Source organism: Periplaneta americana, chromosome 2, assembly GCF_040183065.1.
Source record: "Periplaneta americana isolate PAMFEO1 chromosome 2, P.americana_PAMFEO1_priV1, whole genome shotgun sequence".
NCBI lineage: Eukaryota > Metazoa > Arthropoda > Insecta > Blattodea > Blattidae > Periplaneta > Periplaneta americana.
In genome coordinates, this window is record NC_091118.1 from 88,330,906 (window position 1) to 88,343,331 (window position 12,426).

The 12,426-nt window shown below is 34.5% G+C and overlaps 1 protein-coding gene and 1 long non-coding RNA gene across 2 annotated transcripts in view; one reads left to right on the top strand and one right to left on the bottom strand.

Moving 5' to 3' along the window:
• Nucleotides 1–237: 237 nt before the first annotated feature.
• Nucleotides 238–2,269, bottom strand: LOC138694396 (uncharacterized). Its single transcript, XR_011330922.1, has 2 exons — nucleotides 2,203–2,269; nucleotides 238–2,096 (listed from the first exon to the last, which is right to left on the bottom strand). It is a non-coding gene; the product is annotated as an uncharacterized lncRNA (long non-coding RNA).
• A 2,385-nt stretch (nucleotides 2,270–4,654) lies between these two features.
• The window catches only part of LOC138694394 (cysteine desulfurase, mitochondrial-like), a 90,657-nt gene continuing 82,885 nt past the window's right edge, over nucleotides 4,655–12,426 (top strand). Inside the window, exon 1 of the mRNA XM_069818082.1 lies at nucleotides 4,655–5,023. Within this exon, the coding sequence (XP_069674183.1) occupies nucleotides 4,897–5,023 (127 nt within the window). The 5' untranslated portion in view covers nucleotides 4,655–4,896. The remainder of the gene's footprint in view (nucleotides 5,024–12,426) is intronic.

The following is a 12,426-nucleotide window of genomic DNA, read 5'->3' on the forward strand; positions in this document are numbered from 1 at the left end:
TTTCTTTTATACTGGACATGAAGTAAATCACGAGATAAAGTTCAACAATAGTCTGCTAGCATATTGGTACTCCACTGTCCTTGGTATTTTCTTTTTCTCCGTAGTTGAAATTTCTTGATGAAAGCGCTCATCATGCTCATCACTGAAATCGTCATAATTCTCGGGGAAAAAGTCAAGATGGGAGTGAAGGAAGTGAATTTTCAGGTATATGTTACAATCCATAGATGTTGATAGGGGTTGATGTATGATAGTAATTATTTACTTCAACTATTATAACACATAACTATGTATCCAAAACACAATTACAGTACTAATACCAAAATACATACAACAGTTTCAATGTTCATCATTGAAATGAAATACTTCATTAAACAAGTGCTGACAGTTTTATAGGGAATCCACAACACATCTAATTATCCAATAGAACACAAACGTGCAGCATTTTGGTCCATGGTATACAAATTAATCAACATACAAATGACCCAACAATGAGGAAATTTACATTATCAAATACACAGCATAAGAGAATGGATACACTTCAACATAACAGACTACATCATAAAAAAAGACGAAACATTACCACTATTAATACTATGACCACAAGAAACAAACACCACACAAGAACACAAAGAAATACATCGCGCTAACATATGAAAATATAAATACACACAAGACTGCATCTTCTTTCAAAAATTATAATGTAATATTGCATACAGGCCAGAAAACACACCATGGAAACTTCTCTACATACAAGATAAATACTAATAATAATTTTATTACACATTTCAGTTAAATCTCTTTTAGGTTTTGATACATGTACTGATTCTCTCATAATACTGCTTTGCTTGCTAATCCTGTTAAGGTGTTTTGTGACAGTGAATGATTTGTTTTTTTATCACCATATTTATAATCTTCTGTAACACTACCTCTAAGAGAAATTTTCATCGACATTGCAGCTACAACTGTCGAACTTAAAACCTGAACTGCTAATTTCACTTTCATTTTTTCTGGATTTGTGGGATGCATATGTGAATCCGTTAATTTAGGAGCCAATCTGTTTGGCAATGCTTGGTCTTTGTTAAAAAATTCCACAATATATTGCCAAGAGGTCGTCTGCCCTCTGAAGTGAAAAGTGTTGGTTAGAAGATTATTTCTTGTCGCCTTCATAAGATGTGGAGTGTCAAACATATAAATTATTTCTTCATTCCGAACTAGAAATACTGGTTCATCCTTGAATAAGGTATTAGCTAGCTTAATGTTTGAGGCTCCCATGTCACTAATAACTATTCTAACTTTCAAACCAATAGCATTCAGTTTTGAAATAACCGTGTACAGCAAATCTTTCAGTTTTGAGGCTGAACATGTATTATGAACAAAGAAATAGGCAAGAGGCTGATGCCAGTTGTAATATATACCTTTCAGCATGAACACCAAAACATTTAAAGCTGGCCTAAAACTTTTTCCTTCCCCCAAATCTTCAAATCCCACCACCTCATCTTTCCCTATGCAATAAAACAAATTAGATTTTATGGACATTTCATCTAAACAAAGGCAACAATTTCTATCAGCGTCACAAAATGTAAGAATCTTTTCTTTGAGAGCTTCAAAGATGAAATTGTTTAAGCCAGCTTTAAAATCTATACTTTCTGTGATCCTGTTCAAGGTTCTTTTCGTTGGCAATGTAAATATTTTGGACATACCTCTGTAAGCTTTAGGACCCATAAAATATATTTTCAAACAAGTGTTCAAAAATTCTTCGGAGTATCTTCTTTGATGGGGTGTCTTGTTATGAAGATCGGCCTGCTGTTTAACAAAATCAATACATTTTTTAGGGAGGAATTTCTCGCATAACACTTTAAAGTCTTCACATGTAACATCTGACAATACAGATTTCTCGTTATTGGTTTCAATTTGTTTTTCCATTTTCCTATTTTTTCTCTTTAAAGTACAGATGCTACGTTTTAGTTTTCGCTTTCTAGGGGTATTGGAACTGAGCACAGTTGGTGTTTGTGTGTTTACATTTGTCACTGATAATGAACATTCTTCAGATCTACTCCCTTTGTTGTATACATTCGAAGGTCCAGGTAGATCTACATCTAGAAATAAGAGATGAATTGTTATTTAGGTTAACTCACAGAAATGGAATTGTTTTCACCGACAAGTTTGTAAAAACTTTCACAATTGCCAAAAATTTATACTAACCGGAACGTGTAGGTTGTACTGCACTCTCTTCAAATTCTGGTACAATGCGGAATGGGCCAGTATGCGGTCCTCCATCTAGAAATAAGAGATGAATTAATTGTTATTTAGGTTAACTCACAGAAATGGAATTGTTTTCACCGGCATCTTTGTAAAAACTTTCACAATTGCCAAAAATATATACTGACCAGAACGTGTAGGTTGTACTGCACTCTCTTGAAATTCTGGTACAATGCGGAATGGGGCAGTATGCGGTCCTCCATCTAGAAATAAGAGATGAATTAATTGTTATTTAGGTTAACTCACAGAAATGGAATTGTTTTCACCGGCATCTTTGTAAAAACTTTCACAATTGCCAAAAATTTATACTAACCAGAACGTGTAGGTTGTACTGCACTCTCTTGAAATTCTGGTACAATGCGGAATGGGGCAGTATGCGGTCCTCCATCTAGAAATAAGAGATGAATTCATTGTTATTTAGGTTAACTCACAGAAATGGAATTGTTTTCACCGACAAGTTTGTAAAAACTTTCGCAATTGCCAAAAATTTATACTAACCAGAACGTGTAGGTTGTACTGCACTCTCTTCAAATTCTGGTACAATGCGGAATGGGCCAGTATGCGGTCCTCCATCTAGAAATAAGAGATGAATTAATTGTTATTTAGGTTAACTCACAGAAATGGAATTGTTTTCACTGGCATCTTTGTTAAAACTTTCACAATTGCCAAAAATATATACTGACCAGAACGTGTAGGTTGTACTGCACTCTCTTGAAATTCTGGTACAATGCGGAATGGGGCAGTATGCGGTCCTCCATCTAGAAATAAGAGATGAATTAATTGTTATTTAGGTTAACTCACAGAAATGGAATTGTTTTCACTGGCATCTTTGTTAAAACTTTCACAATTGCCAAAAATTAATACTAACCTGAACGTGCATGTTGTACTGAATTATTTCGAAATTCAGGTATGTTTAGCACTGGAACAGCATCTGCAGTTAATCGGGATACTTTGGAAGTGCCTTTTTTTGTAATCATTTCTTGTGGAAAATGTAAACTGCATACCCTATACATTGAGCCATTAAGATCCCTCATAATCCGGAATAAGTGTTCACAGCCACATGCTTGAAGCCATATTTTACATCTGAAATTAAATTGAGTATGTATCAGAATTTTTTTTTTGAGTGAAGAAGAAGTTCGTAATTTTTTTAAGATATGTGATCATGTCATTGTACTTACCTATCTCTGTCTTTTGGAAAACGAAATAAGCTTATATTTTGACTTAGGTTCCTTTTATTATTGCAACAAAATTTCACAGCGCAAATACCACCTCGTGTTGTTGTTTTCTGAGTATCTATTTTCTTTGAGATTGCTGCCACTTAATACCTGTGATCAGAGATAATCGGGAAATAATGTAGCTTAGGTTAATTTCGTTTCATTATTAGACAGCAGTGAGTAAGAATACAAAGGTTGTATGTCAATGAAAAACAAATATTGTGAAGTGGCGAAATGGGTTTTATCTTCTCACAATGCTCTGTAGTTTTTATGAAGAGTGTTTTTGAAGTTATTTAACGACGCTGTTTCAACTACTAGGTTTTTTTTTAGCATCGATGGGATTGGTGATAGCGAGGTGGCATTTGACAAGACGAAGACAAGAATTCGCCATTTATTACCTGAATTCGCGTTGCAGTACGGAAACCTCAGAAAAAACCCAACAAGGTAATCAGTCCAAGCGGGGATCGAACCCACGCCCAAGCGCAACTCCGAATTTAACGGTTTCAGTTTGCGATGAAGAGTAAGTTACACCAAGACAAATCAGGCAGTACCAATAACACACACTTTTTTTACATTCTTTTTGTACATACAATCTTTGTGCTCTTAGCCATTATCATTATCTATCATTAATATTATGTCGCTAGGAAGTCAAAATACTTATTGTTGACGTTCATGTTCGCACTTCACCGCAACGGACGCCATGATGTACTACGTTGTACTTGGATCAATTCTACCAACATAAGCCTCAAACAGTGACTTGAACGTTAGCGTCAATTAGTGAATATTTTCATGATGATTGCATACGGAAGTAATTATTATTATGGTTATATTGCCATTCCTTTGCCTTATGTCTTTCAAATTGTTAAAAGATGAGTAATGTAATGTTTTCAGTTAATATTAAATTATGCCAGCACTGTCGTACATGCAGATCCATCTGGTGGAGGTTTCAGATAATACACCTGGTTTTGTGACATGCGCACTCAGAATTTGTTCCCACGAAACAGCTTATGTGTCCTTACTGTATGTTCTCTATTGTGGTCTAAATGTGATCTGAACAGCTGAACGTTAGCTCAGCTGTCAGCTCTGCCGATACTAGCGACATAGTTGGATTCATTGAGAACTAGACCTTGCTGAGCTCGATTTTAGTACCAACAACATCAAAGGTGCCGACAAGAATTGTCCCTACTGTTTGTTCTCTATACTGTGGTCTGTTGTGTAGTGTGTGACATTTGAGAAACATCGCATTTTATATTTTGTTCTGTGTATATATTTGGCATTATTTATTTCATTGAATAGAAATGCTGTATTATTAGTTGCGAGTTGTATACTGCAATATTCTTGATTTTTACACAATGATTTATTTATTTGTGAAGAGAAAGTGAAGTTCGAATTTTAACATAACCTAAAAAAATAAAAGGTAAAAATGATTCGTTTCATGCGACTGTCCTTTTTGGGACCGAAATCTAATAGAGGAAGGAGCCCAAGTTTTGGAATTTATTGTGGAAATAAAAATCTCAAGGAACATTATATGTATTCAACGGCACAAAAAGGTAATTCGGCAAATCCTTTTTTGGATAATTTCATAGAAACAGTGTACTAAATTGTAGATTCTGTGGATATGCGTATGAACGCGTGGTTTTGTGTGGGACGACACATCGTAACTGCTATCATAATATTATATAGTAGATTTAGAAATAAGTATATTTTTTTTTCTTATTTTAGGTCAAGGGTAGGCGAAACTAGCACACACACAAAGTGAAAATCGAATTGAGTAGAGATTATTAATAGAGATTAAGTTTAATATTAAAAGATACCATACTTCAGTAAACTATTGTAATATATTTATAAAAGATGTACATTTTCCCTGGACTAAAAATATAGGCTAATAAACTACTAAAATCATATTAGATTCCTTTTCGCTAGTTATTGTTAAGGGTAATTGTTGTATATTTCGATTACTTACAAATTACATTTACCCTTGGATGACCAGTCGTCCCGTTTTTAATGGGATTGTCCCTTTTTACAGCCTCTTGTCCTCTGTCCCGAGAAAATTATGCTGGGGATGCCTGTCCCGTTTTTTTTTTAAATTGCGTCCCATTTCCCTAAATTATTGTTAAAATAATTCTTTCTTCTTTTATTTTATTTTATAATCATGTAAAACATTGATTAATTCTAGGCAAAAATGTGTCTTGCATGGAATATTTTCCTGAAGGAAAGGTTAACACTTCTAGAGCAACTTCACTCATCAAAGAAATGTGATGCTGATTGTACAGTTGATCTTCATGGAGAATGTTAAAATAGCTAAAAGTTAATAAGAGGCAAAAGATTTTGTTATGAAACAAGTTCAGAATACAGTGACACAGATATCTTAATGTAAGGTCCAATTAATCTGAAGTATTTTTAAAGAGATAAGTAAGTTAACCTAATTAATCCATACTAGTAATATAAACACAATGAGTTGAGCAAAGTATCCATGCTGCTCTATTATGTACTTGTATAGTTATTATAGCCTAGTTATTGTAAACAGTGTAGTATTTATTACCGGTACTTTAAAATAAATAAAACTGGATCTTATTGGTCACTGACATTATATAAACACAAGTAATAATGAATGTTTAGATAAAATATTGATTCATGTCAACTTTAGTAAGTATCCCGTTTTTTATTTTGAAAATCTGGTCGCCCTAGCTTAGTCGAGATTCGATCCAATTTCATTTCTACCTATACTTGTTTTTTTGAAAGATGGGACATGACAGTTAAGCGGCCGAGCTTGGAACTACAGTGCTATGTTGCCAATATGGACTACCACGCTGGCAGCTGATGGAAGCCAGCAATTGTCGTTAAGATGGCTGACGTTAAAACATTCATTGACAATTGACACGAAGGTATGAAAACAACACAAAAATCGACAGAGAATCAAAGACAAAACGTACCAATGCTAACATTGTGTGCACAATATATGTCGCCAAGAGAACTACTGGGTGTTCATTTCAAAGTGTGTCATGACGTCACTGTTGGCGAGTCAGCGATTTGAAGCGAGTTTCAGCTTTTATGTCAGAGAAGTTGCCTATTAATCAAGGCGTTCAATCTGAACTTGAGAACGTGTATGGTATAACTTGAATGTCGTAGCAACAGATGGCGGTCTGTACGGTCTGTGTGCTACCATAACCTCTTTCGAACTGTGTTTTGCGCGGGCAAGTCGTAAGCAGGGTATTTATTATCATCTGTTGCGTACGGCAACATTCCACAATACAAATCAAATGCTCCGTGTCCATGTTGACCGTCAAAGTTAATGTCAACAAATACTGTACGTAAGTAATTGTCTTAACCCTCTCCCCATATCCCGACAGTAAGAAAAAAACTCACCTCAGTACGTGTTTTCAAACAGTTCACATTCCTGCCACTGCAGGCGTTACCATACGTATCGGTAAGTACTCTTCAGAATGAACGCCGTACTTGGTAGGCAACTTCTCTTGCATATAGGTTATATGCCTTTGCGGAGATGTAGGAAGATTGAATTCTCTAGGCTCATCGGCTAGCCACATGACGACATATAGCGAGCCATGACACACTTTGAACTGAACACCCAGTATCAAGTACTCGCCACATGTGAACTGTAAGTTTGGCAACTCAACCATTGTTACCATAGCAATAGGCCTACCACGCTATGTGACATTCAGTTTTTCCAATCGCAACGCTCCTGTCATGTCCCATTCTTTCAAAAAAACTAGTATAATAAAGTAATGTATTAGCCATATTATATATCAACCTAATTTGGAATGTAATTTTGTGTTTGTTGGGAGGAAGGACTACCACCTGTACCCGGTGCTTCATAAAAATAGAGAACAGAATTAAAATCAATTAAATATTCAAATACAACAAACAGTATTTCCAGTGAGGTTAAGTTGGCAGAGAAACGACATATTGCGTAAAAAGTAGGCTCTCCTGCCCTAATACCGAAATGTATATACCGTTCTTTATATATTGGTGTATGTTCAAAACCAAGCTCTCAGACTCATTACTGGTGGAATCAAAACAACTCCAATAGATTCTATGAGATTCCTCACTAATATTAACAGCATCAAAATGACAATAGAAGAAAAAGCACTGATTCAATATGAAAAACTTATTAGATTACCAAGAAACAATTGGCATTCATACAGTCCTCTCTGTAGATTGAAAACTCAAAAAAGTTTCATATCCATTGTTCAAGAATTAAAACAGAAAATCAATATCCCGAATTTAAAAGAAAACCTACAAATTAAACCAAACCCTTGAACTCTATTAAATATAGAATATAATCTAAATTTAACAGAAGAAATACTGAAATCAGAAGTAAACACTGAAATACTAAAACAATTGTATTTAGAGACAATTAATATTAGATACCCTCCACAAAACTGGCTTCATTTATACACTGACGGATCCTTGATCTCCAGAGAACAAGGTGCCGGTGCAGGTGTTACGTGCTGTCTCTTCTCACTTTATAGATCTCTTGGGTATGGAACAACAAGTTTTGATGGAGAAATCATTGCAATAAGTGAAAGTCTCAGGAATCTTCTATGCCACATCAGTAAATTTAGGAATGCAGTTATATTGTCAGACTCCAAAGCAGCTATTCTATTAATAGTCTCTAAACACACACCTTCATCTCAAACAGCAGAAATAACTAAAATGCTCTCTCAATTAATATCACTCAATAAAAGAATTGTATTCCAATGGATACCATCCCATTGTGGAATCCTGGGAAACGAGAATGCGGATGCTTTAGCAAAGAAGGGCAGCACTGCTACTTGCAAACCTGTTACCAAATCTACGTATTACTCTGTAAAAAGATTTATTAAATCTACATACTTAGACTTCAACAAACAAAATTTGATAACACAATCCCAAGGGAAAAAATGGAACTCTCTGCATCAAAATCCACAGTTAATTCCCGATTTACCACGAAAATCGTCTGTAGCTGCATTTAGATTGGCAACAGGCCATGATTGTATGGCCAAACACCTGCATAGAATTGGAATATATCAGTCCCCTAACTGTCCATTGTACAACTCAAACCAAGAAATGGATTCGGAACACCTCAAAATCTGTGCTTCAGTGGCTGGTCATGATAATATCTTTGAAAAATATTGAAGCGCAAGAGGTCAAATGACTTTATTGTCAAACGCCTGGCATTAGAAAACAACAACATATATTAGTGTATATTTTGCCTTATAATTATTAATAATATTTTAGAAAAATAATTTTAAATGGCTTTTTTTTTTTGTATTTTTAGCACAGACCATAGCATCTTAAGCATGATGTCATTAAGATGTGCTTCATGGTTGCTTTTGTATCCACTACACCACTTCTATGAAATTATCCCATTTTGATTAATTTTGGATAAATCGCAATATAGCGAACGCCAGTAGGGGAAGTTATCCCCACCCACATGAAATGTGCATTCGACACAACACTCACCTATCACGTAGTGTGTCTGGTGAGCTAGTAGGGGAAAAGTGGAAGGGGTCGTGGGTGGAGCTTCTACGTTCGCTATATTGCAATTTGCCCTTAATTTTCACCTTGTGATCTAATAAAGTAGTAATATCATTCTATTGAAGATTCAATATACATACGCCGATGTATACGAATTTTTCGCACCTTTATCACTGTCCTAACACATTTCACTTTTCATTGCACCATACATTGAATGCTCACTACATTAACGTATTCACTGTTGCACAAAAAACACGCAAGGTACAAAATGTAAAAATTATGAGCAGTGGCCTCAGCCAGTCGCCATATTGACCCCTTCTCAGCATGGTGCGATTTCCCACTTCTTCCACTAAGTGGCTCCCAACACGGCACCTAGCAAGGAAGGCAACATCTCAAAAAAAAAAAAAAAAATACAGATAAGGTAGAGTATCCACCGGCCACTGAACGAATATTGTACACTTTTATCACTGCCTGTGTGGCGCTATAAACCAATTTCAACACTTTTATCGCAGCCACAACACATTTCAATTCTTATTTTACTATGTATATGGAATTATCACTACATTAACATAGTTAATATTTCATAAAACGTACACTGAACGAACTAAACGTAATAATAAGAAAGTCGCCATATTTTCTTCCCGCATCGCTATCTACTTCCACTAGATGGCTCCTGACATGAGTAGCAGGGATGGCAAACTAATGATACTAAACGTGAGGAATGTTACTACAGATGTGTAATATTATGTGACAGGTTAGGTTAGATTAGGTGTGTCGTATTATGTGAGAGATTAGGTTATGTTTGATTAGGTGTGTAGTATTATTACTATGTTGGCGACAATGAAACTCATTCCAGTCTCTGCTTCAAATTACGTCACATAAACGAAATATGACCATATTCTTCATTCACGCACGACGATTTTCGTATATAAGTAAGGTACATATTTAGTGCGGGTTGGGTGGGCATACAGCTCTCCCAGTGATCACATCAATTTCTACTAATCAATACTGTAAATCCACGACATTTTCAAGGTATGTTAGCAAATTCCTATAGTGCCTGGTACATAAGTAACCTTCACCAATAATACTAAACATCGGACCTACGTTAGAAATTAGGAACGTCACATTACAGATTAGTGAGTAGGTTAGGTTAGGTTAGGTGTAGAGTATTATTCACCTATAATTCTTCTGAGAACACATTGGGCTAAAATCATACCCTTCGAATTTCTCCACAGTTGGTGATACTGAAATCCCTTCCTTACGTCACATTAACGAACTATGGCAGGCTTCTTCATGGACGACAAATTTAGTGTATAAGTAAGAGCGGGGTGGGTAGTCACACAGCTCTCCTAGTGATCAGATCTAGTCTCTACTATGTCATACTATAAATGCTAATGATTTGGAGTGTGAGTCTATCCAGGATGTGCACTAAAGTGTAAACTGCACTCTGAAGATAAACTTTGAAGTGAGTGTGAATCCATTCTAGATTAATAACCTGTAATCTGTATTCTATACCCAACAGTATTCTTGATTTTTACATATTCGGTACAATTCATGACGCAGCTATGAGATATAGCCTAATATGTAAAAAATATCATTTTACTAAAATGATTATGAACTTGTAAACTTCTGTAATGTGTGCTGTTCAATTCGGATGTTTAATTTCTGCTAAAATATAATCATATTGAAAGTATTTTGATAAAATAAACTTGTTCTCTGGAAAAATGGCCTATAAATGGTTCAATAAAATATATATATTTATAACACTATTAAAGTCGGAATGCATTATTAACAAAAATTTGTAGACAAATATTATTCTAACACTATACAAAGTGTTATTTTGATAAAAGTGCATTTGAATCGCAATTACATAAAAAATATTTCAATCATTGTTTTCTCGAAACATGACTTTTGCATATAGGCCCTTTTTCCGGTTAACACCTCAATTGTGCGTTGCAACGTTGCTAATAGATTTTGATGGGGAGATAGATGCTATTTATACATTGCTCCAAATTTTATTCAATTGGATACACCATTGGAAGAACATAGTCATATTATTATCAGACTCCAGAACAGCTATCCAGGCAATGGTATCAACAAATCACCCAAAAATGAAAAAAGAATTAAAGAAATACATTCAATGATAAACAAATTCAAAATCTAAATAAACACATAATTCTCGTGGATACCAGCATATTGTGGCATAAATGGGAATGAGAAGGCTGATATGTTAGTGGAAAAAGGCTCCAAAATTGAACAGAATACAAGTCTAAATCTGTCCTAAGAATCTCTCAAACAAATCATCAAAAGCAAGATCAACCACAATTGAGCACATCACCCGAATAAGGACGTATACAGCAAAATGTAGTTCTAATATAGCCTAAACTAATTTCAATGTTTGTAAGCTGTCAGGTTCATTATAGTCCTTCATTACTGTTAAATAGTTTCGAGGACAACTCTTAAAATAAACATGAAAAATTACGAAGCAAAAAAAAAAAAAACTGAAGCATTGACTTCCAGTGTATAAAAATATAAAATTATCTCTTCTCTATATTTAAAACAAAATTATTTAAACATAACAGCAAATAGTATGTTCTGCTATTAGTAAATAAATATAATATGGAACTCTGTATATGCCGTTTTTCCGGCAACAATATGCTTTGTACTATTTTTAATTATTCTGATGTTATAGGTGTCTAACTTTGCATGAAAATTAATTATATATGGGAACATCTCGTACTTTATTAATAATTTTGTCTTAAAATAGTAAAATAAAATAAATTCAACAAAATAAAATATACATTTACCATAACATATTAAATAAAATATTGAATAATTACACACATAGGCCTACAAAATAACATTACATTTTTAGTTTATGGTTTTCTTGTTCTTATGTCTTTTTCTTTTTTATGCACCATCACTATTGTTGCTAGAGCCATCTTCACCTTTGTGTGATGATGTCCCAGCTTTATTCAGCATTGAGTTCAGCAACTTTGGCCATTTTCATCTAAAAACTGTAAGAGGTCTCTTAAATCTCTTAAGGAGAGTTTCAAAGACACTGGATTCATTTGTGTTGGATTCAAAAGTTTCAGTGCGACACTTTCATTCCTGCCTTCCAAATGTTGAAGGAAACAAATGCAGATCATGAAGTTCAAGCTGAAAATATCCCTGATATACTCTATTGCACTTGTTTATACTTTTGCATCGTGATTGTATGAGAACGATCTAAGTGTGTACTCCTTTTATCATTGAAGATGTAACCTGAAACCAGTTTATTCTGAACTGTTGTTAATCATTTCTCTGAAATTTGCAATATACTCATTAGAAAGTTTTGACACACATCAATTTTTTTACCGCCATTACAGAAAACACTATATTTCCACACATTATCCCTATTCTTGAATGACTGAAGCTTCTTAGTTATTAAATTCATTCTTTCAAGGCAAGAAGTAATAAAATGATATTGTTCTAA